Source organism: Anguilla rostrata, chromosome 5 (assembly GCF_018555375.3).
Source record: "Anguilla rostrata isolate EN2019 chromosome 5, ASM1855537v3, whole genome shotgun sequence".
Taxonomy (NCBI): Eukaryota; Metazoa; Chordata; class Actinopteri; order Anguilliformes; family Anguillidae; genus Anguilla; species Anguilla rostrata.
This window is the reverse complement of record NC_057937.1, coordinates 29,883,110-29,908,248: the sequence shown is the minus strand read 5'-3', so window position 1 is coordinate 29,908,248 and position 25,139 is coordinate 29,883,110. Positions and strand designations below refer to the sequence as shown.

Here is a 25,139-nt window from a genome sequence, read left to right as displayed (position 1 = left end):
TCCAGAGCGACGTACAACAAAGTGTATAACCATAACCAGGAACATGTGTGTGTTGAAAACCCTAGAGAGAAGTACCGTTCCAAGTGCAGGGAACAACCGCATCGTTTAACTTGGAAGTGCACTTTTAGTGCATTTTTATTTTGGGCTATCATTTAGGCTAATGCTTTGTTACCGTCAGGTCCTACTCCACTCTTCTCTATCAGCCGTGCATTGTTTGCTTTTTTGTCCAGGATGCAAACGCAGAGACATCATATGAAATGAATGTGAGACGATTGTTTGTTCTGCTTCTAGCACAACACACACTCCTGGTAAACATGCCATTGGTGCGCCACATCTTCACATGCGCATTGCATCTCATATTGGCTCAGGAATGCAATTTCAGACTTCAGGGTTCTATGTGCAGACACTTGGCAAAATTTACCTTTCTCTTTCACTGGCTGGTATGGTCCTGATGACCTTGTTGTCAGGACTTGTGAAAGCTGTATAGGCTTTAGAACTCTTATTCTTGCATGTATGCATTTTCTTTGGCACTCTTTGCACAAGACACAGTGTAATCTTGGGGGTGGAACCAGCAGGGCTTAGCTGGCAGTTAATCAGGTGATGGCTGAGAGGCCAAAATCTGTCACTGCACCAAGATCTGTGCCATTCCCCTAGTGCTGTGCCTGTCTGTGTGGTTGTTTCTGTGATCATGGTTTCTTAAAGCTTTTGTTGTGGTTGGTGCACTAGTTGGGGTTTAGCTCAGTGGAAGTTGCAGGATAGAGCGAGAGAGGAAAGTGATGGAGGGTGGTTTCTCTTTCTGGGTGGAGTACAGCAGCAAAGTGCTGCAGGATTTAGTGTGTTTCTCACCATATTTCATATGAATGAAATTCCCTTTCCAGAAGTTTAAGTCAGGAGAGCAGGATAATGCATTCTGGGGCTATTTTGCTGCAAAAGTGTGTTTCTCCGTACACTGTGTGTGAGATGATCCAGTGTTGTCATACATGTTTTATTTAATTGACAAAAATAACGGACTGAATTTGGCTATTGTGAATGAGTCAAACCTGCAGTCAGCTCAGATGGAAAATAAATTTCTGTAATAATATGTAGGAAACAGGCCGAACATAATTTGGCAAACAGTTCTGTATCATTATTATTAGCAGATTAGACACAGAACTTCCCTGTGGTACATTTAGAACAGGTGCTGCATAGATAACATCCTTCAGTCCTCATATCATATGGATCTCATTGTAAATATTGGTGTCTATTCCAGAGTTGAAATTTCATAATTGTTAAGGGCAAGTCCACATTGGCCTCAGCAAAGCCAAAATTTTGAAAGGTATTAAGGCCAAATCAGAAGGCAGTAAAATATTGTCCTGTCTCTTTCAGCATTATGTTGTTTCAAACTTGAGCCAACTGCCAGAAATGAGGCTTTTAAACTATTCAAGAAGAGTCATTGTTAAGTTGGACACAGACCAATGTTCCAGAATTCGATAAGCCTAAATAATGGAATACTCAGTCAAGACTATCTCTTTTCAGTGCTGCATATTATTGATGGAATGTTTGGGGAAATTTGAGTCTTAAAGTAAAGTAAAAAAAAAAGTCAGTATATTAAAATCCCCGAGAACAATTTTTCTCCACAGTTCATTTAAGGTTTTATTAGTAATCACGTTTATATTGATTTGCAGAAATAAAATTTCAGTTCACCTAGGCCTATTTGATGTTGTCAAATTAAAAGTGGCTATGTATATCTATGTGTTTCTACCCTATAACCAGCTGGCTAATGTTCATTGATAGTTTAATTGGACAGTGAAAAATTGATAATTTTTTTCAGTTATCTTTGAATTGTTTGTAAACATTTTAGCTATAGCTATCTAATTTAAAAACAGTTGAAAATGGTCATTTCAGAACTGGTTTTAGAAAGCTTACCTGACCTTACCTTTCAGAGACATTGTACAGTTGATTTAGCTATAAATAGCAGGCATAAGGTTGAAGTGAATGTTTTAAAGTGCAACATAACAGAGCAGGGAGGCAATCCCACACTGCAACCAGAGTGCAAAGCTGGTATCTAGGGTGACATTCCATGGAGATGGTACTGAACATCACCACCTTGGTGCTCAGTGAAAAAACGTTCTGGATAATTATAGATAATACTACTTTACACCAGGCTGGCCAGTGGAAGATGGGCTCCCCCTCTATAGCCAGGTTGCTCTTGAGATTTCCTCCCATTGGGGAGTTTTTTCTTGCCACCATTTGAGGGTTTTTTTTTTTTTTTACCTCATGTACCTGCTATTTGGGGGGTTCAGGCCTGGTGTTTGCTCTGTCTCCTGCCTTACTACTCTGTAAAGTGTCTTTGTGACAGTTCTCTGTAAAAAGCGCTGTACAAATAAAATTAAATTGAATAATTATTTCCTAATAATGGGGATGGCCAGCTTTTTGTTCCACAGCCATATCGATTATCAGGCAAGGCGCAAATATGGCCGTGCAGGTACGCATTTCTCAAAGGGCATTAAGACCAAAATGGCTGCATGGCTTCGGTGTAATTCAAGCCTTGCTATTACAAGCCCATCTAAATAAGAAAGGCCATGTGGATCTACTTGTACATGCCTGCTCTGAAGTGATACCTCTGAACGAACGGATTGTTTTGCACTCAGGTCAGCCTTGACAGTAGCTACTATCATTAAATTTGAGTAGATGGCAGTATAGGGGATATTGTCTTGAGATAATTTGAAATGAAAATGTACTGGAGCACAGTCTCAAATCAAACACCCAATACACAGGTTTTCCTTAAGTAAACAATGGAATCATCTGGTAGTGTTTTTTTGGCTGGACCGCAACAGCGGGGCCAGCCCTATAAACATGAATGTCTGTGACTGAGTGACTGAGTGAGTGATGAAGTTACACTGCACATGTCTGTGACTGAGTGATGAAGTTACACCATTGGTCGGCCGGTTCGGTCCAGGCATATAGCCTACTAGGTTTTGACCTGGTCTTGTTTGTTATTGTTTTTCCAAGGCAGTTTAGATGCAAAGATCTATGATTTAAACAGCACAAATAATTTGATCTTGAGTTTTGGACCATACTGTTAAAAAAAGGTTAAGTAGACAATCACTTCCAGTATTTTTCTACGTATATCAGAAAAACAACATTCATTTTGTTATCATGTTCTGATAAATGTGACACATATGCTGGTTGCTGACTTTGTATTGTATTGATTTTTGTAACTTATGCCTGGTTAACATCATGTAGGCTATGACAGAAGCTAGGCTAAATCAGAGATGGTCCTCCAAATGAAATAGTCTACAAATGTCCTTCAGAATAATAATAATAGTAATAATAATAACAGTAGTATTTTATATCTTCAAAAAGTTGCAATTAGTTGCATATAAATAAAATGGCACATTTCTAGTGTACAGTTGACATTACTCTGATCCTACCAGTTGAATGTCTCCATTTACATTGGCCTCCAAATGTTGGGCTAGTAATGAGCAACTTCCCTGTCCAAACGTCGGTACTGTTTGCTCGTGGGAGGTCTGCAACAATGTATTTTTAGAAGTGTGATCCCTTTTAATGTGCCTGCTTATGCCCACTTGCATGTGATGATTGCAGTCATATTTGAAACCATTCACACAAATAAAAATATCCTTAGGATTTTCTTGGTGTTTTCATTTTTAATTGAAGAGGTCAGGTGTTGTTTTTTGTTGTCAATTCTATTTTTGCTGTGGAGACATTAATTTTGTTACCGTTTGGTTTTTTCAATTTTATGTAGACAATAATCTAGTTAACCTTTCCGACCTCTGATGCAATTGACAATTCACAAAATTCTGAATGTGTCTTTTCTATTCTACAACCCATTGCAAGTATGAAATAAAGCTCTGCTTTGGAATTGCTGAATTATTATTGCATTAATTCTAAGTTAGTATTCAAAGGTGCCCTATTTAAAGCTTTATAACTCCAGATGTGAACAGCACAGAAACTTGAAAAATGGCTTAAATGAAGCAAGCCATTTGTACCATTTACTAGCTTAGATTACTTTATATTCATAATTTTGGAAGAAATGAAGTGCCACAAATGCAATTGTCTATGCAAAAAATCTAAAATGAATTTGCTCTTTTTTAGTTCGCAGTGAAACACTGAGAGATTGCATATATACAGCAAGTTAAACTATACATGTCCTGGATCAAAAACTTCTTGACCACAAGTTCATAAAATCTAAGGGTGGATATGTAGAACTACTAAAGATCTATGAAGCAAAAACTAAGCAGTGTACCCAGCGTCTCCAAATCTACCCAAAACGTCTAAATCACGCATTTCTGTAAATCACAACATATTCCACGTCAGTACAGTGGCCTAAAATAGGTATGGGTCCAGAAACTTATCCAAAATTTCTCCAAAAAGGAATATAATGCTTTTTTTCCATTGTAAAGCATATAAATGAGCCCCTTATGAAGGTTTAAGATGAAACATGATATCAGATTTAAAAACAATGCAAAAATATTGTCACACAATGCTGTACAGTACCTAAATGTGTAATAATTAGGCTAACTCTTGTATGTATTTCTATGCTCTGTAGTCTCGTATGTTTTCTTGTATGGGGATGGGACGACATGAAAACAATTTTCAACCGTCCACCACGTTTTGGCACTGTTCCAACTCTCACATCATCACTGTTGCATGGTTCACAAAAATTATTACAGTCCTAACTAACGCTTACATTACAGTGTGAGAAATCCACATTATATAATACCACAAACCTATTTAAAGACACTCAATTTCAAAAATAACATATATAATATAAGTATTTTGAGCAGTAATACTTACATAGCAATGAAATCTTATGTTCAGTAGATGGAGACAGAGACAGTAAATAAAAGATACTGTTCTATTCGCTTCTGTTTTGCTCCAAAACGATGTCAGCTAGGTCTATCCGCAAACATATAGCTTAGCTATGCTCAGAAGTCCTCAATAATAATAGTATTTTCCAAGAATTTACGAAAAATTGTTGACGTTTTGTTAGCAGCGTCTACCACAGAGAATGTGTAATTGAATGCGATGATAAGAACATTTTCGGTTACGCTGACCTATAAAACGCCATTCCAAAAGCAAAATTAGACATGTTATACATCGTTAGAAAGCTTATACTCTCACCTACTGAATAAATGAATTGACAATCAAGCCAGACTGTACTAAAAAGGGCAACAACACCCTAAACAACACGTGTGGTATTATGCACAGCTAATTTGGAAGGTACCCAGGCATCACATATGCGTGTATATTTCACAAACGGATTGTCCAAGACAATGTATGACCACTCAGTCTCAAAAGGGACATCTCTATGCGTAAAACCAACAGTAAGGTTGTATATTTATTCAATATTTAGTCCCAGATGTTGACTGTAGAATGACATGGTATCAATTTTTAAAACTTTTTCTCGTTCATTTCGTTATTCAGTGAGCAGCATTTTCACTGCTGTATTAGCATGTCTTAGGGCTATTGTCGGGTTTATATTATTGCTATGATGGAATATGATTTTTGAGTGGTGAAAGTATATTTTTATGAACGCCAAGATAGAGAATATTGCCCATTATGTCATGGGTGGGGGGTGTACATGCAGATGAGACTGCAGGGAGGGAGTGTGTGTTAATTGAACAACCAGAGCGACAATGGTGGCACTGCGAAACTGCGTATTCGGCATAGTTGTTGTGTATCGTCTACTAATGAAACTAAAACAACACGTTTTTGTTTTTAACTCATACTTTGGTTGCAGTAGCACTGAATGTCTGAATGGCCGGCGTGCCGACCACTAGGGGCTTTGCGCTAAGTGGTTACATTTCCTTCATACCCCGACAGGTATCAATAAATTAAAAGCTCTAAGAAAAAAAGTCCTGTCTCTGACTGCTTCAGGATCTGAATTCAGCCACTCCAAATTTCATTGTGCCTGAATCTTAACCACCAATCACGACAGCTGTGTGCAAGCAGACTTCCCTTGCTGCCAATCAATCCTGTTGTGTGTATACAGTGCTGTCAGAGCAGGCAGGGTGTGGCTACATAAATGAGAGCAGAGCAGACAGTGCTATAGACGATTTCATCGGACGCACGCGCGTTGCCAAGGTTATGCGCTTGGCCCTAAATTAACTTCCGCTCTGTGTTTGTTTATTATTGGGTTTGTGTTTAATATGACACCGATTACAAAGTTAAACTGATGAGCAGACTGATGTTGGGCTCAGACTGTTGTGCTGTGGAGTGCAACCTGATCTCAGGAACAAACTACATTTTGAAAATTTGTAAAAATACATAATTTACCTTTGTAACCCCACTAGGGAATTGTGAAACTAATCGCTTGAATCCCTGCGATTATTATAGCTGATGCTTGCCCGTTGTTACTTCGTATTTTTGAGAAATAACTGGACATCATTACCTATTAGCCTAAATGTAAGTCCAGCAAAAATATACATAATAAACTGTATTTTAAAAATCGCCTTCACACATTTAATAATACTAGTACAGCCTTATGTATTATATCAACTTAAGACAAGCAACGCGCTCGTAATTATCGTGACCCATTAAAGCCAATGGGGCAGACGGTGCTTCATAATTTCAAACTGCTTTCCTAACGGCTATTTTTCATACTGCGACTTGGGTTACAACAGTGAATATGTACGGATTCCTAGACGTGCTGTTAGACCACTCTTTCTCATATTAACGTCAAATACGCACGACAGGATACTAGCAAATTTATGTCAAAATTCCATTTGTTTATATGGGGTGGTCGATACACGTCCCCTTAGCAACCAAAAGCTAGCACTGGACCACCTCTGACTTATTTGCCGACACAGAAAAAAAAATCTCGAAAGTACTGAAAAAATAACCACAGGAGGATAACAAGGACATTTTTTCCTACATAACTAGGTACAGGTTGTTACCGATTTCGCCTATTTTATATATAGTTGCAAATCAGTTTACGCGTTCCTGTCTGTTGAACGAAGGTGGTCGAATAGGTGCTCTCACTCTAGCACTGACTTCGTTTCAGGTAACAAACTCATGATAAGCGATAGCTAATAGCTAGCTGACCAGTAATAAGCCTGCAATAGTTATGAATTAGCTAACTAAGTTGATTGTAGCTAGCTAGCTAAACGTAGCTAACATTGTATAAATTATGCACAGTAACGTTAGATCAATGCTAGTAGTTGATACGCTTTAGCTACGTTTCGAACTAACGTTATGATACCTGTTTCCAGTGTTACATTGCCTGATCATTTTTTGTTGTGGTAAACTAGCAAGATGACCCAAACTGTTAAGAGCCACAATGTTTTTCCAGCAATGCATGCTATACAAATAAATAACCTACAGTAATTGCATTGGCTACACATGCTGCCCACTACTAGCCCCAGTTTTTGTCTCTAATCATCGTTTTTAAGCAATATCATAGAAAGAGTGCACTTTTTACACAGGAATGTGCATGAAACCCAGAACAGTTATGGATTATGCAAGGAATGTATGATGCTCAGCAAGGTGCAATATTGTCAACAGTTATCTGTTTCTGTCACTTGTTTTTCTGGTAGTGTAACGTTATCACATTTGAGTTTGGCCAAGTAACGGTTCTTTTCTTCGACTGGTAACCCCAAATAATACTGGCTTGCCATAGTTTTAACTATCTAGCTAACATAATTTACTTGTTATTTATTTTGCTTGTTATCAGAAATAGTCTAGAGGGACTCTGTTGTTATTGTTGTTGTTATAGTTAGGGCCAGAACAACGCACATGCGCAGTAAAGTTTGTTGATGTTGTTACCTTTGAAAGCGTCTATAGATAGGTAGTAGTAAACAAAATGAGAATGGCTGAGCAAAATCCGCCAGAATTACTTATAATGGTTCACACTGATTTTAAAAAAATCAAAAAAAGAAAGACTGAAAAGATTTTGAACAAAAAGAAATTGAATCGAGCACAAGACAAGAGTGAACATCGGTTTGGCTTTTCAGCGATAATGAGAGCTGAGAGATTTGAAGTTCTTCGAAATTCTGCAAACAGAAATAAATCATCACGTAGGTAACTACTAGCTCGGTAACTTAGCTTAATTGCAGCTACTTTGTCGACAAATATTATTTTTGTTACAGAACATTTAACCCATAATATTTAATTCAAAATAAAATTTGGCTGTGCAGTATCGCTGTTGTAACTGCTACCCTAGCCAGCAATACTGCATCAAGCTCAGTCATTTTTCCAATAATATCATGCTTGATATAGCCCATAGCTGCAAATAAAAACTATAGCTATGTTAATTGTTTTCATTAATTATAATGATGTTATGTGTTTTCTTTCCAACTGTGAATTAGACATGATGTCCTCTCCCTTCTTTTCAGCCCTCTTGTCTTCTCTCTCCAGCATTCGTATGTCAGGCAGCACGTGTGAATGTGTTTGTGCTGAGAGGAGGGGTGGAATTAATGTATTAATTAATTTTTTTCAAAATCTAGCTCGTTCCTCCAAACTTCCATACTGCACCTTTAATTGCAACCTATAGTAATGAACACGAGTGATCAGGCATCAGTCTATCGCTCAGAATCTGAATCTGTGTTTTTATGTCAGTCTGTGGAAGCTGTCAACTGGTGGGAGCTTACACTTGGTATGGGTTTATTTGCTGTATTGGCTGTATCATGGACAGAATCACCAAAAGAGTCATTTTTTGCCCCCTCCCTCTCCTCCCTCGCCCATGTTTTGGTCAGTGGCAATTCTGATAAAAATAGCAGCCCGCACCAGGGCTGAAAAGAAAGCAGATTGGGTTGCTATGGCGACGAAGCCGAATCGGATTACCTCGGGGCGGAGGGATGGTACTTGGGGAGGTCATGTGATGTACGCGGATGAGGAAGTCACCATTCCCGGGTTTCTCATTCTCTCTCTTCAGGAACAGTAACGTGGAGAGCAATGCTTTGGTTGCATTGCATACCTTTCTGCAGTGATTTCAGTTGTAGAATGTGCCTGTTAAACTGAGCTGAGGGAGGGGCAGGGGGAAGATCCAGGGAGGGTCATGTTGAGTTTACCTGGTGTGTGCAGCACCCATATGATCAGATAAGGACTTCTCCTTACCTTACACATGTGAGTGATTCATTCATGATGAATGAGCTTTGGGTGGTGTTCTTGTGTAAGGCTGCAGTCAGTAAAGCTGACCTCTGCCGCACACACAAAGTGGTGTTTTTTTGGGTGCAGGACACCACGCATTAAAAGACTCATTAGAATTGCAAAGAGATGTTGATTTTTTTTTTAAACAAAAAGGGGGAAATTAAAAAAAAAATGTCTTCTTGTCACTTGACTGTGCTCCTGTATGAGTGTTTTTTTTCTGGAGCTGCTGATATTCCAGATTTGATTGTAATGGTTGTATAAGCACTGTAGAATATTATTCAGTTGCTTCAGTTTCAGAATTCACCAAGTAGAATATTCACAGTCACATTTTGATTTGACTGCTGACTGGCATGGAAGCTTTTGGTGTCTCAGCTGTAGTGTATGTTATTCTGGAAATAAAATCTATATTGGCTAGTACAGGTCAGAGGTGAAGAACAAATATCTTGTATTTGCATGGAAAGTGTAAATAGTGTTTATTTTTATTAGAATAACACCTATCAACAGCCACACTGTTTCTTACAAGGAGAATGGCTGCTTAATTCGATGGGTAGGGTGATTCTATGTGTCCCAAATTTTTTCTTATTGGTAATTTAATCTAAATATCCTAACTGCCATTTTTCCCCTGAGGCATACACACACCTGTTTCTGCTGATTTCATGTGTGAATTGAGTCTTACGAAGGACTAGAATTTCAGACTTGATACAGCCTGTCCTTTAAATCGAAGATCACAGACGTATGTCACCATTTATGTTCTTCTCTCTACGTATTAAACCCAGTTAAATGCCCTGAACAGTCACGCTTCTTGGCAGTTCCTTCTTGACACCTTAGCCGCCTCACAATCCAGTCCTAGCTTTCCGGTCTAGTGGAGGTTGCAAATGGATGCTTGTAGGCTTGTTGGCTGGTTCAGTAAGGTTATAAATGAATCATATCGAGTGATGTTAGTTTTCAATGGTCTGTGACGGGGGTGGTAAGTGTGCAGTTTTGGCCAAATGCTTCCAATCTGGAAAGCCTGTACTACTTAGCTTTGAAGTGGAGCTTTTAAAGACCAGACCCACAGACCCAACAAATTTAGCAACAGCAAAGCCTACATAATTGCACGGACACAGTAATTCAATCAAGGGTTTTTTGATTGGGTTTCAGATCTGGGTTCCTTTTTTCCCCCTAATTTTCACCTCAATTTGAAGCCAGCAATTGCCTCTCTCAGGCTGGTGCTGCTAGGTTTTGCTCCCCGCGTCCTGTGCATTGAGCACTGCAGTCGAGCGCTTCCAACACGCTTCCCTTGCAAGCTAGCAGCTGCTTTCCGCTCCACGGTCCCACTGGAAAAAGTTAGGACCAGTGACGGGAGAAATGTATCTCCCTCTGGCATCAGCTGGCTGTCTGGTTCGCTGTTTAGGTGTGCCAACACAAGAGTAACCTGAGAAACTATGACTTTAAAACCCACCCTACCCTATTACATGGACTCATTCAGAACATTTCAGTGTCTTCCCCCTAAAGGGGTTCTGGTTCCTTTATTAATGCATATTGTTTTCCTTTCCTCATGCTCTGGTCAAGTCAAGAGTCAAACTCACAGAAGCAATTATGAGCAATTCAGTTGAATAACATGTTATTCTTGCTCAAGACTGCTGAGATAGGCATGGGTCTGATTTTCTTCCCCCTGTAAAACCTTCTGCAGGAGTCCCATTTGAATGCAGATAATGGTGAGGCACTTACGCTGCCCTGATATTTGAGTGTCAGTGTGAAATGGTTGTAATTTGCTGCTGGCGCTGCTAATGGCAACAGTATTCATAACTAAGGCTTTTTCGGCAATTTGTATGGACTGGAAAAATAAATGGGTAATAAAAACTGTAGTGAATTGGAGAAAGGCAGCTGAAAATATCAAACATCTATTGTGAAACAATTTCTCCTTAACTGAATATTTCAAATCTTAAAGAAGTGCTTTCAGCTTGCAGCCATAACTCATTTTGTCTGCGTCACCATGCCAGTCCTACTGAATCACTCCTCAATGTCCTTTGTCGCCGTTGTCATCTTTTGACAGCGTCGTCTTGGCTAGACTTTAGGCACATCTCTGTGAGTTTGGGGGTGGTGTTGAGTATGTCGATTTGGCGGAAGGTTCCTCCGCCATGTTGTTGGTTAGATGAAATGCAACACAAAAAGCTCTTACACAGCTCTCTTTTTGTGCATCCCTGAACAATTTACAAGAAAATTGCAATTAAAAATCTGCTAAATAGTCCAGACTAAGAGTTGTAAGCACACAAGTTCTGTGTGAAGACCTGATTTAAATGACCCAATTGAACTGAACCTCTGAGCATCTGTATTTTAATTTAAGTGAGGTGCAGAATAGCTAAAAGCTCTTATCCTCTCTGGGTTTAATTGACTTGTGAGGACCAACATGAACTTGTTTCTGAGTGTAGGGTTCAGCTAGGACCATGGAGTTCAGTCACATCCTGCAGGTATGAAGCTTCAAGGCCATTGGATGCTTTATAGGCAGCTATCAGCACTTAAAGCCTATAACCCTGGATTTAATGTGGAGCAATGTAAAGGCCTAAGGCCAGGGGTGATATGTTTTGAGTAACGTTTGGGTACGCACGATGGCTGCTGCATTCTGTACTATGTGTCGTAATATAGTTTGGTAAATCTACAAACAGAACTTTACAATAATCCAGCCTGGACATAATGAAGGCATGCATGTAAGCTACTAGCATTTGGATCCCTGACTCAAAATTTTGCAGGATCTCTCCTCAGCTGAACCTACGGCAGATAGTTTGTTTTTTTTGTTGCATGTTCGGCATTGTGATTCAATCTTCAAAAAACTCTTTGTTCCATCAGCAGTTTTTTTTTCTGGTCGGAGGGCTACGTTCAGAGGGAATTTGAGTGGGCGACTCTTAATGAAAAGGTGCAAGAAAGATTTCTTTGCCTTTCTGTGAACTGGAGATAGACCACTCTGCTAAAGAGTGGCAAAACAAAAAACTGAAGCAGAATTACAAAAAAATGAAAGACCACAATAACCAGAGCGGCTCAAATAGACGGACCAGTGAATAGGCTAGTTAGAATCAGTGAATGTAGTTTTTGGCCACAGAGGTTGGTTCTTTGCATCATTTTAAAAAATCCTTTATTTAACCAGGGAAGGTCCATTGGGAATGTGTTTCTCTTTTTCAAAAACTGCCCAAAGAAAGTGGGGAAGAGAACGAACCGGGGTTAAAGCCCCATCTTTGGGTTAAGGGATTTGCTCAAGGACCCAATGACAATCATCTGAGCCACATCACATATCTTATAAAACTGGCTGACATGCTGGTCACCAGTCGGCACCCTGAGCCGACTAGAGGAGGATGGGTTTCCCCCTTGAGCCTGGTTCCTTCCAAGGTTTCTTCCCATCTGCCACAGGGAGTTTTCCTTGCCACTGTTGCCTTAGGCCTGCTCCTGTGGGGGTTTAGGCCAGGGTTGTCTGTAAAGCGTATTGTGACAACTGCTGTAAAATACGCTATACAAATAAAATTTGATTGATTGAGTGAATGAGTTCTTTCATTTTGTGACCCAACTTCATCTCTTCAGATATAAGCCAGCATCTCTATATACCCACCAGGGGCTCGAACCAGTAACTCACAGCAACTACAGTTGCCAAACACCCTACCATTCGGCTACCCTGCCGCCCCAGAGCTTCACAGTTGTGGAACTGCAGTGGGACACCAAATGTGAACGTGCCCCAGGAACTGTTTTACTTTCTGATGTGGCCATTTCCTGCCTGCTTCTAGTTCCTACAACCCAGTGGAAAGGGGCCGTTTCTGACCAAGTAAATCCCTTCATAGCCACAGTCAGGGGTTAAATTGGGGGTGGACGTGGGTGGACGGCATCCACCCAACTTTGGTAAATAAATAAATAATTTTTTCCAGGAGTTTTACAAATAGCCTAACTATGACAATCCAGTCCATTTTCCGTATGCTCCAGTCCATGTGTTCCCTCTAGCCAGTTACTCGCTCAACCAATCAAAAATCTGAAGAAAAAAAAAACTCAGGAGGAACAGTCGTTTATATAGACATGGCACAGAAAGAAAAATATTGTTGTCTTGATTGTTTGGAAGCGGACGCGGTAGGTAATTTCATTAACGTGTAATTTCATCTATGCAACATTTTAAAGAGAGATGAATAAGCAACCCCCACGAACGCCGGCTATTATTAACGGCAACGTTGATTGCTTGAGCAAAATCAGAAGGTTGCTGGTCAGCAGCTAAGCTAGGATTGAATATTTCCCACATAGGCCTACATAACGTTTCAGCAGCGACTGGTGAGCTGAAAATTGGTGGGGCGCAAAACTTTCCTTTTAACTAGGCTAATCACTGATCTCAACCTGTTTTCATTAGGCTAGTAATTTTCCTTTATTATCAAGTGTGCCAACGATCGGACTAATCAAATGGCAAGTAGCCTAAACACAGCGTCTTCATACTGTGTTAGGGGGATTAAATCATAAATTCAATTTATCCGTTAAAAATCCGTTTTAATCACCAAGTCGTCTACACTTAACAGACTGGTGTATCTTGTTTGTTATCTACCATGTTAGCATTCAGAATAACCAGCAAAAACAAAACCTGCAACTTCAATTTTGTTTACAGTCTACGCATTGCAGATATTTGCCATGAATACTAGTGCGGAGAAAGAAGTGCATGTATCCGCAAATATTAAAAATTTAATGTGCGCATAAAAAATGCACAATTTCGTACTGCAAATGAAAATAAATGTAGGCTTTAAGTCCTAGGCTACTCGCTAAAACTGCCTATTTGGGGAGAGCTGGCTATATGATAGTATTGAGTAGCCTATTTTGTGAATTAATTGAATTGATACTCAAGGAAAATCGGGAAGATTCTGCCACTGTTTAGTGATTAAAACGGATTTTTCTAAATCGCATTTATCATTTAATCTCTCTAACACAATGCGAAGAAGCCGTGTGTCCATTTCCAATTGATTAGTCCGATCGTTTGCATGCTTGTTAATCACTGAAAATTAATTAAAACAGTTTTGAGATCAATGATTAGTTTAAAGGAAAGTTTTGCACCCCACCAATTTTCAGATCACCAGTCGCCGCTTTTTATTTTGTTTCAATTCGACAGTTTAAGAAAGATGGATAAAGGAGGAAAAAAGGGAGGATGACCGATTATTTTTGTTGGTAAAAGAAATATTTTCAGCATTAATGACACTCAATAAGCTTGAAATATTTTATGTAAAAGCTTGCATCAAGTATAGCCTACATTCTTTTGAAAACATTGTTTTCCTTAATTACAATTAGCCTATGTGCACAATACATTAAAGATACAACTATTTTGACTGAGACATTCATTGGTTTGTACCTTTTTTCACCCACCTCCCACCGGATCTCAGGGTCCACCCACCTCCCAAATCCCAATTTATCCCCTGACCACAGTCTATCATTTTTTAAATGGATATTTTCAGCAAGGTACCATTTCTCAGCACGCCTCATCTCAGCTGGTTCTACTAACGTGACAGTGACTTCACTTTACTCCTATGGTCTACATAATCCCCACATCTCAATTCAATAGAGCGCCTTCGGGCTGAAGTGGAACAGGAATGTTTGCAGCTGGAATGTATGGCCAAAACATGTGCAGGAACTGCGTGACCATGATGGACCATGATCCCTAAGGAATGTTTCTAGCACCTTGTTGAATGCATGCCATGAAGAATTCAGGCTATTCTGGAGGTAATGGGGGTCCTACCCAGTGCTAGAGAGGTGTAGCTAATAAAGTGGCCATTGAGCTCTTGAAAAGTGTTTGAAAACCAGATTGTAAAACCAGTCCTTTTTAATAATTTTATTAAGAGCTCAGCTGGGATGTCAGCAGGCTTTGTCTGTGTGGTTACATCTTTCTTTCTAACAGTTCATATTTGTATGATGTATATGATCAGAAAGTTGTTGAATCTTGTTTTAAAAGTATTATATGTCTACCACAGACCAGCAATTGGTACAAATGCTCAAAGTGGTGGGAGTGAGTTGCTGTCAAGGTTTTATTTCAAACAAACGTAGCATAAAAATATGGATTTCCTTTTTATATTGCTTACCTTATAGGGAAGTGATTATTCCCCGGCACCACGGCTCATGCTGTTGATATGATGCATTGTTGTTGCATTGCAGATTTTGTTTACTGACTGACTGTCATGTCCTAACAAATGTAAAACCAAATCTGATGTGGCCAATTGTATTCCAGTCAATAATCACATTTTCATGGACTTCTTTTTTTTCTGTCATTTTTTGTTATCTGCCAGGTTATAAAAGGAAACAATGGTACCTTCTTGTGTACAATAAAGCCCATCTAATGCATTTTTTGACGTGCTGTCCATGACATATATTCACCAACAGTGCTAGAGCTAGAAGCAATTAAAATAATAGGTGGACAGAATCTGCCTGTGCATCAGCAGAACGCTACCCTCATTTCAGTATTCTCTCACAGAAGCCTTTCCTGGGCTCATGTGTTCGAAGTGACATTGTATGAACTCACATTCATAGCAGGCTTTTTTGATATACCAACCTTTCTTTCATGATTTAGTTAGGGTCCAAGGATGGTACATGGCAAGTTGTATGTCATTCAGAAAAAAATTTCTCAGGGTAGTTCTACTGATGAACATTCAGTTGTAAGAGTGCTAATAAAGGGGACCAGGGACAAGTTAAAATATATAGGCTATATTGTTGAAGCAGTACTTGTAGCCTGTTTTATTTTTTGGTATCAGTTCTGCAAATATATTGTATGTAATGGCAATGTTTTTTTTTTGTTTTTTTTTAAGCATTTCCTTCACCTTCAGGGTTTGGCCCCCTGAAAAATCAGGTCCCAGCCAATGTTTAGGCTAGATACTGTTGTTTATTTTTAGTTTTTATGACAGATGGAAATGAGCTGCCCAGCTAATCGGAATCTTTACATTGCACGCGTGTGGACTTGTTGATTATCCTCTGCTCTTCCTGTCAGTCAAACACCAGCTGCGCCGTTCTTGTTTTGACAAGCTCTCATGACCTGTCTGCACTGAGGGCAGCAGACGATGGAGTGCTGTCTGGGGACGCAAGTCTCCTTCCTGTCCTTCACCTGGCCAGCCACAGGAGCACGTCCCTTACTTTGTAGAGAAATGGAGCGTAACACCGGCGGACATTTTTACCCAGCAGCTGCAAAGCAGATCTGCAGGTACCAGGGGAACTGATGAGCTGGGGAAGCATTTAGAAAAGGTGTTCATTCATCTTCTTCCTGCTCTTTTGTAAGCAGCGTTTGCCTTTCCATATCCTCCTTTTGAACTGTTAGTGTTACAGCGGCACTGTTTTTGTTTGAACTGTATGGATATGCTTCATTTACTCTGTTGATTAAAGTCTTATGTACATTTGCTTTAATAAATTTCCTGCCAAATACAGTCTTTATTGCTCTGCCCAAAAGAAAATGAAAGTTGATGTGGTAGCTTTTTAGTCTGTGGCCATTTGTATGGTAACTCCTGTAGGGTGGCGTTAATAAAGACTGTACTGTCTGATGTTTGTTGACCCCTCAGTGCAGTTCTTTATAAGAGAACCGCCTGCCCAGCATCCACAGAGCACCACACAGTTGTTCTGCCATTACAGGTTTGTCATAAATTCCTGATTCATTCATGTGGGCAGTCTTGCCTGGTTTATGAGTGCTAATCACAGCAGCCAAGAGGGAAGGGTGGCTTTAGCAAACCCCATGATGTTTGCTAAAAGAGTCTTCTCATAAAGTCACTCAGTTTACTGAGGCAAATGGTACAGCAGAGTGTACGTTGAACGGGTGGTCAATTGAAATGTAGTATTCTTAATGGCTGCCTTTATGTTGGTCTGTGATTCTCAGCATTTATTGGGTGGTGATTCATGAGCGAGGAGCGAGTGAGTTTTCTGTAAAGCAGGCACCCGTAAGCTCCCGTCTCCCTCGCGTGATCGCTTGCGCCTTCTTGCCCAGTCGGCCCCGGCGCGTCGAATCCTTATTTATTTCGGCTGCGCGCAGAAACTGCTGCCTCAGCAGAATGGAAATGCGGCAGAGGCGTCGCTTGATTGAGCGCTCGTCTCGGCTACGGCAGGCCAGGGTCAAAGATTGATGCGGCAATCTAGAGCGAGGGGCGGTGGAGGGCTGATATATTCTGATGGATTCCGCACTGTCTCGCCGTCAGAAAATGGGACGCCTTTGGGTTTAGGAATGCACAGATTTCACTGTTGGGGACAGGCATCATTTAAGAGCCATTACCGAGTCATCTGTTAGACTAAGATGAATTTTTAACGAGATTTGTGCATTCACAGATTTGCAACCACATAGTTATGCGCATTCATTGAGCTGAGAGCTGTTTCCATGGCGGTGCTATTAGACCGAATAGGCCTTGCAGTCTACAGCTCTGGCGGATACAGGCTTTGTATCTCATACAAAGAGGCAATGACTCAGCTCACTCAATTTAATGACTGATAATGACTTGTTAAAGGTCTGAAATCCTCAGTATTGACCCAGGCCATGTTTATATTTACGTCATATGGTTTTCCATGGTTTACATTGACAATGACTTCCCTCAGAACCAGGGATTCAGCATGGCTAAAAATACAAGATTACATGAGCGATCTATTCATTCTGTTACCCTCCTGTGAAATATATTTAAATTGAAATATATTTACTGTTTACCTTGTAAATTATTTACATTGACCTAATTTGAAGATGGCCATTCTGCACTGTAGCCATTACAGATGGTGCTCTAATTTTAATGAGGTCATCAGATGTCAGAAGCGTGCAGGTGACTCATGGGGCCTCAGGATCCTCATCTTGCTTTGTGAGCAGCTGGGTAGATGGCAGGCAGTAGGGCCAGGCCTGGGCTGGCTTCTCTCGGTTGGACCTCATTCACCGCTGTCTTAAATCAGGAGCACCTTCTGAGTCTCAATGAAATTATGTGGGCGGAGCTTCTCCGGTGACATCACAGGTAAAGTTTCTTGTTCAAAATTTTAGTCTTAATATCAATACGCCGCGAGATGATTTGGGTGGCTAATTGTACTAAATGCATAATTTCTGCCAGGACATCACTTTGTCCCCCGTTATCAGCCTTCACGTTTTGTGGCCCGTTATTAGCCTTCACTCGGTCACATGTACAGGCCAGCTCAAAGTTGCGTTTAGCTGCGGACGGCAGTCGAGAAGACTGAGCGAGAGAAGAAAATTATGCTTAATTAGGTGCCCTGGGTGCCGGTCTCTTCATATCGCACTGAAGTGCAAACCTGTGGCAAGCCAGCCCGCAGATCAAAGAGGGTATTTGAATATTTGGAAAGTGCATTATCACTACCCTGCACGGGCAGGTTATGTTATTTTTTAGAGAGGTTTTTGACATAATGGAAGTGAGTAGCAGGATTACCCTCTACTCTTAACACCCTCATGGTCAGGAAGATGAAGGTCTCGCTTGTTGTAGTTACCCAAAAACAATAACTGAGTTTGTGTTTCTGTTTGGCTCATTGCTTATTCTGAATACCCAGCTAATACAAGAGCACGATTTTTCAAAAACACGTAACTACCAGTGAATAATTCTGATCTTAACGTGTCCCCCTGTGGGTGATACTTTTTTTTTTTTGCTTTATTGCTCAGTGTTCTGTCCTTGTTTCAGGCTGGTCTATATTCACATAGTTTATTCTTATCATTCAGGCCATAGACTGTAGAAGAATATGGACAAAGTCACTGTGACATCACCCATTGACTCTCCATGGGCTTGGTGAAAAGAGTTTTGAAGCCCAGGAAGTCTGGATTGTGGATGGGATGGGCGCCGCCATGTTGTGCAAATTGGAGCCAGAGACTGCGCAGTAGGGATTTTAAGTCCAGAGATACAGTGACTAGGTTGTGACTGTCCCAGATTCATCCACAAAATTTTGCCGGCTTTTCCAAATAGCCCAGTAACTTAACAAATCGGTATATGGGGAGACATTACATTAAGAAAAAACACCAATTGTGACTACTTTTTCTTGACTTCATATTTTGATCGTATTGTTGTCATTGACTTACATTAAAACGGGTAGCTGAAGCACCTATACTGGAGCCAACCACACTGGTGTTAGTGAGCAATGTCTCTCAACAAGACAAAGAAGTGAGCTTCAAAAACGCAGCCGAGTTTTGGCCGCTTGGTTCAGACCCTCTCCTGTGCTTCGTCTCATTACATTGTGCTGTTTTCAGCTCAGTTCTAAGAAGGGAATATCAGAGCCTACGATATATACAAATTATCCTGTCACCTGAAAATGGTGGGTACAGTTGTGGGTGGTGTGGTTGTGTTTTGGTACACAGTCCAACGTGGTCATCCTCTGTCGTTAGTCTTAATGAAGTTTCCTGGGATGTTTTTTATTGGAATTGAAGGGTCTCCAATTCTACCAGGAGTTTCCCATAGGCAACGAAAACCCTCACCAACAACCAACTCTGTAAAATTAGCTAAGAAGCTGAGTCGAGTAGTAGGTGCACAAAGTGGCTTTGTGTCTGTCCGCTGTGTCAGCACAGTTGTTTTGAGTGAATAAGAGAGCTCTATCTGCTGTGGGAAAGTCCTGGGAGCTGAGCCTTGATTCAGAGCTTATCACCCTCTGCTTTGGCTGTGTGGCCCGATGACATGAGGTCAGCTGGTCCTCTGGGGACACGCCCCCTGACCCCACCCCCACACAGTTCACGCACCCTCTCTGTTGCCACTCCTTTGACGACGCACAGAGCATTGCGGGATATGCGGTGTTGTATACAGGCTATTTCAGAAGCTGATTTTGGTCTGGTACAGTCTGTGCTAGTTGGTTTAGCGGCTCCCTGCAGGGCGGGCCAGCGGACGTCATGGTGAATTCCTGCGTGAGGGAGATTATGTTTGGGAGGCCCCGCCTCAGGGGCCCGTTAGCCCGGTGAAAGGGCTGCCGGCACATGTGAGCGCCAAACGGCCCCGGCCCCGGCCCCAGTCCCGGGCCAGGCCACTGCACCGTGACACGTGTCTCACAGGAGCTGTGAGCGCTTTGACCCTCCCCTTTTTTTGGCGCTCAGAGGCTAAGCTGCTTTAAGGAGCCCGTAAGAGCCCCGACTACCTCCGGCACGATTCGACCAGTCTGTGGGGACCGGTTTTTATTTTTTATTCAAGATCCTGCAAAGTAAGGTAGTCTTAGTGCTGGGGGTACTGCCAGTTGTACACTGTGGGAAGAGTGCGACTGTTTAGTTTCTTTCAGCAGTGAAATGATTGGTATCCAAAAAGATGCAGCCTTTTGTTTGGTCCTATCCTGCACTTAATATGTTGTGTATGCTTGTCTTTAATAAAGGTGCTTACTTGCTGCCGCTTCAATAATCCTTCACAGGCAAATGTTTATGGGTTGTTCCTAATTATGTTGTTCATACTGAAATGTCTATGGATGTAATCTTTGACATTAATGTATTGATATGGTTACTGATGTTAAAATGACTCACAAGTCACCTCACACCTACTTTTTTGTCATTGTTGTCTTCCAGGTCGTTTCCACGACAGCGAGTTTTCCCTTTGCCTCACGATGACTCCCAGGACGACTGAGAACCCCTCCCAGTCCTAGGTCCCTCGCTTCCTGATTGGACGGCCGCCCGATATTATTCCCAGGCTGCAATGACATAGAGGAGGGCCTCTTTCAAAATGGAGAGAAAGAAGCCATGCCCCCGCCTACTGGACTACCTGGTGGTAGTCGGAGCCAGGTGGGTGTTGTCCAGTTCAGCATTGTATGCACATCCAAAATTCATCCTTTTCAATAAGCTTACCAGTCCTTGCATGCTTTAGATTTGTAATGTAGGTTCGTAAGTGCATGTTTCTAAAACATTGTTCAGCTATCTTGGTAAGCCTAATTTATCCTTTAAGATAAGCCCAACAGTAGAATTAGCCCAGGTTTACAACTTTTAAAAAAATGTTATAATTTAATGTATCACTTTGTAGTTATTTCATCTTATGTGCCTTTATCAGTTTCTGCCACTGAAGGTTTATACATTTAAGCTGAAAGGCTTATAACTGTTTGGTAATTCTATATTATTCTATATTACACCACTTAGGGAACTTGTAGGGAAGCTTAGGGAAGCATTCACAGAAATTATGAGATTGGCACAGTGATTAAACTGCATCAAGGCAAACAAACTCTGGGCAGTAGTTGACCACAATGCAGCATCTGTCAGACCTTGTCCTGAGGCAGCCCACTACCTATACAATAACATTTATGAGCCATTCATTGAACACTGATCTGGATTCTACTGGTGTTAAATCTAAAGTTATTTGTTGTGAGTCTCTTTTTGTTGTTAAGAACTTGAAGGTGAAGGTGATACTAGACTCTCCTTCATTCCTCTGTTACTTTGTGCCCAGTCGTAGTTTTGAGTTGTAATGTTTGGAATGTAAGTCCCAAAGTAGGAAGTAGGAAATGGCTTTGGTTTTATCAGTTCACTGTTATTTATTGGAACAGTATCGCGCCTAGCAGTTATTTCACTTTATACTTGAACCAGACACATCATGGTCAGATCCCTTTGCTACACACGTCCTGACATCTATTAAGTTAAGGGATCAGTTGAAAAAAACGGAAGTCAAGATACACAGGACCACATAAGGACAAGAGCTATAAATCGGAGGCACAGTTGGTCTGAATGTTTATCTGTCCTGCTTTGTGATAGTCTTTAATATGAAGTAATCTATTTAGCAATATGAACTAATTTATTTAGCAATTTGAACCAATTGATTTAACAATATCATTTGGTAATTGATTAAGTGAGTTGTTTTCTTCCATGTTTACACAAATTGTTTAACTGTTGCAGAGATACACAAAACTGAAAATTGAAATGGCTAATTTGATATTCAAAGTTAAAGAGGGCAAAGCAAATAGTACTACAAAGTGATTGAACAGCTGACAGAAATGTAATTTTATCTGATTCTATGGGAAGATCCAAGGCAGGTCTAAAAATATGATAGTCTGGAAGAGGCCAGAGCGTGGCCTGTATTGAGTGTAAGGCTGCCTGTTGGTGCTGTGGAAGTCTGGTTACTGTTACTGACGAAGTGCTGCTCCTCCCCCCCCCCCCCCCCCCCCACCCCACCCCCGCAGGCAGCCCAGCAGTGACAGTGTGGCCCAGACCCCCCAGCTGCTCCGCCGCTATCCCCTGGAGGACCACCACGACTTCCCGCTGCCACCGGACGTGGTGTTCTTCTGCCAGCCCGAGGGGTGCCTGAGCGTCCGGCAGAAGCGCATGAGCCTCCGCGACGACACATCCTTCGTCTTCACGCTCACCGACAAGGACTCGGGCGTGACGCGCTATGGCATCTGTGTCAACTTCTACCGCTCCTTCCAGAGGCGCCTGGGCAAGGCCGAGCGCGGGGAGGGCCACCGCAGCCGCGACAAGGAGAGGCCCCCAAAGGCCGCCCCGGCCCCCCAGGGCCCGGAGCACGGCGCCGGGGGCGACGCAGCGGGAGGGGCGGGGCCCGAGCCTGAGGAGGCCGGCAGCGAGAGCTCCGGGAGCGGCTCGTCCCTGGCGCCCCCCGGCGCCGACCCCGCCCCGGATGGAGGCAGGTCGCCCCGGTCAAAGCGGAACGCCAATCTGGCCCCCAGGAACCGCAACAGCACCCTGACCTCCCTCTGCGTCCTCAGCCACTACCCCTTCTTCTCCACCTTCCGGGAGTGCCTGTACATCCTGAAGAGGCTGGTGGACTGCTGCAGCGAGAGGCTCACCCAGAAGGCCGGCATCCCCAAGGGCGTTCAGAGGTGAGCCCCACAGCTGTGGGAAGAAGTTGCCCTAAAGTGCTGATTTGGGGTCAGTTGGGCCTTGTAAATATGAAGATTATATAGTTAAGATCATGATTTTGGTTGGGATCCTAGGTCAGCAATTAAGGGCAGTGGCTGCCCTGGGAAAAGTTGTTGGGTGTAGGTCTCGGGTTGTGTACCTAAGCGGTCGAGTGACCTTTGTTTGCACCTGAGCTAAGTGTAGAGCGCACTTGTGCCAAGAGCCCTATGCTATCTGCTTGGTTTGCCATCTCTGCACTCTCCTTCATTGCTGTTAACTTCTCTCCAATGGCATCGTATCTGTGTTGTTGCTTATTATTGTGTTAACTGACCTCCTATTTATTCATGAAATGCATGCCTCTTTCCCTGAGATCATCATATCCTGGTAGATGAACTCTTTCATCCTGTCAGTCTTGAGATGGTTTATCTGTCTATCTTGTCTTGCACCAGTGGTGGATGCCTGACTGTATTTCATGAGATGCATTTAGTAATTAGACAGATGGTTTTATCCAGAGGGACTCACACAGCTCACATTCTTTATATACAATCTATTCATACAGCTGGATATTTACTTGAAGCAATTCTGGTTTAGGTTGTTCAAGGGTACAACTGCAGTTTTAGTATGAATATTGATGTAGAGTAAACTTAAGCTTTCAATTTGAGAAGTAAACATTCCATAGGAGTATTTAATTTGGAACTTGTCTTGAACTTGATTTACCATGTGGTATACTTTATCTAAGCAATACTCCTGTGCATATATATGGTCATCAGCCAAATCCAAAACTGTTGATCCAAGCAGGTGTAAACGCACATACAGTGATGTGAAAAAGAAAGGACACCGTCTTTTATTTCTATGATCTTACACATTAGGATATAACTAACCCTCATTTAGTCCTCACCAATTCCGAACAGTAGGTAATTGAAACTCCATGTGACTCATACACACAAATGTACCCTTATATTAAAGCTGATAGTCTGCACTTTAACCTTTATTGTGTCAATTTAAATCCAATGTGCTGGCGCAGAAAACCAAAAATTCCGTCACTGTCAAATACTTACTGACTGCAATGTACATTCAGGGTCATACAGAAATTTTTTGAAAAAGTATGGTTTTCTTGGGAGGATAGCAAGGAGAAAACCCCTTATCTTCAAAAAGAACATTGCAGCACGGTTTAGCTATGCAAAATTGTATGAACCACAAGACTGTACAGATTAGACTGAATTGTAGTTGGCTGTTATGCACAACCATGTTTGCTGCACATCACCACAAGAACCTCATGCCAACTGTCAAGCACTATGGGGTGATAGTTTGGGGCTGTTTTTAAGCCCTAGGACCTGGATGCCTCACAGTCATTGCATCTACCATGAATTCCTCTCTCTACCAGCGCATTGTAGAGGAAAATGTGAGACCATCTCTCCAACCACTGAATTTTGGCTGAAAGTAGATTATGCTACAGGTCAATGATCCTACGAGCACCAGTTAATGGCTGAAAAAGAAAGGTATCTGGGTTCTGGAATTCCTGAATGAAAGTACAGACCTCAACCCCACTGAGATGTTCTCTTTAAGAGATCTATGCATAAACAAATCCCCTCAAACACCAATGAGCTGAAGCAGTTTCTTAGAAGCTGTGAGCCAGAATTCCTTCCATGTGATGTAAGAGACTGATGTAATGATAAAGCTGTAAAGAAAATGATCGGTCTATTTTAAGATTTTTGTTACTAAAGAGAGTTCTAGAAGCAGCTGAATCATGGGGTGCACTTACTTTTGTACAGAAGACTTGTGGCACAGAAGGCTCATTTTTGGTTGAGTGCATAATAACGCTGTCAAAAGTGCCATGAAATTGAGTTTGAATATTAGCTTTTGTAATTAGTTAGAGTTCGAGTATATTTGAATATCATTTGCCTATAATTCACAAAAATAAGCTGCTTATTGTCAGGCGCAATATGCACGTGACGCTCCCTCTAAACTGGCCTGCGCGTTATTTTCCACAAGCGGGCAGTAGAATAGAGGACAACTTTCATACTAGGTTACTACATCTGGGGCCTCATTTATAAAACGTATTTTAGATCAACTGTGTGGCGCGTATGTAGAAAATCATGGCAAGGTAGTGATTTATAAAATTTCAACATGACTCGATTTGACCGTGGAAACGGTTGTGGCTCTACGTCATGTCTTCACTGGCGTATGCACGCAAGTTCATTTTATAAATGAGCCCCCTGCAGTTTTTATAGCCTAATATGCAAATGAATAAAATACTCTCGTGGATGTTATTTGCCACAACTCGGCATTTATTGATCACAATAATAAATTATTGTTTATAGGAATTCCCTGT

General features: G+C 41.4%; 1 protein-coding gene across 17 annotated transcripts in view; it reads left to right on the top strand.

Moving 5' to 3' along the window:
• Window positions 1–25,139, top strand: part of madd (MAP-kinase activating death domain) — a 105,458-nt gene that overhangs the window by 12,464 nt on the left and 67,855 nt on the right. For all 17 annotated transcript variants that reach the window (XM_064335741.1, XM_064335746.1, XM_064335745.1 and 14 more), the window contains exons 2-3: window positions 20,543–20,755; window positions 22,135–22,788. In XM_064335741.1, coding sequence (XP_064191811.1) covers window positions 20,697–20,755; window positions 22,135–22,788 — 713 coding nt within the window. In that variant the 5' untranslated portion in view covers window positions 20,543–20,696. The remainder of the gene's footprint in view (window positions 1–20,542; window positions 20,756–22,134; window positions 22,789–25,139) is intronic.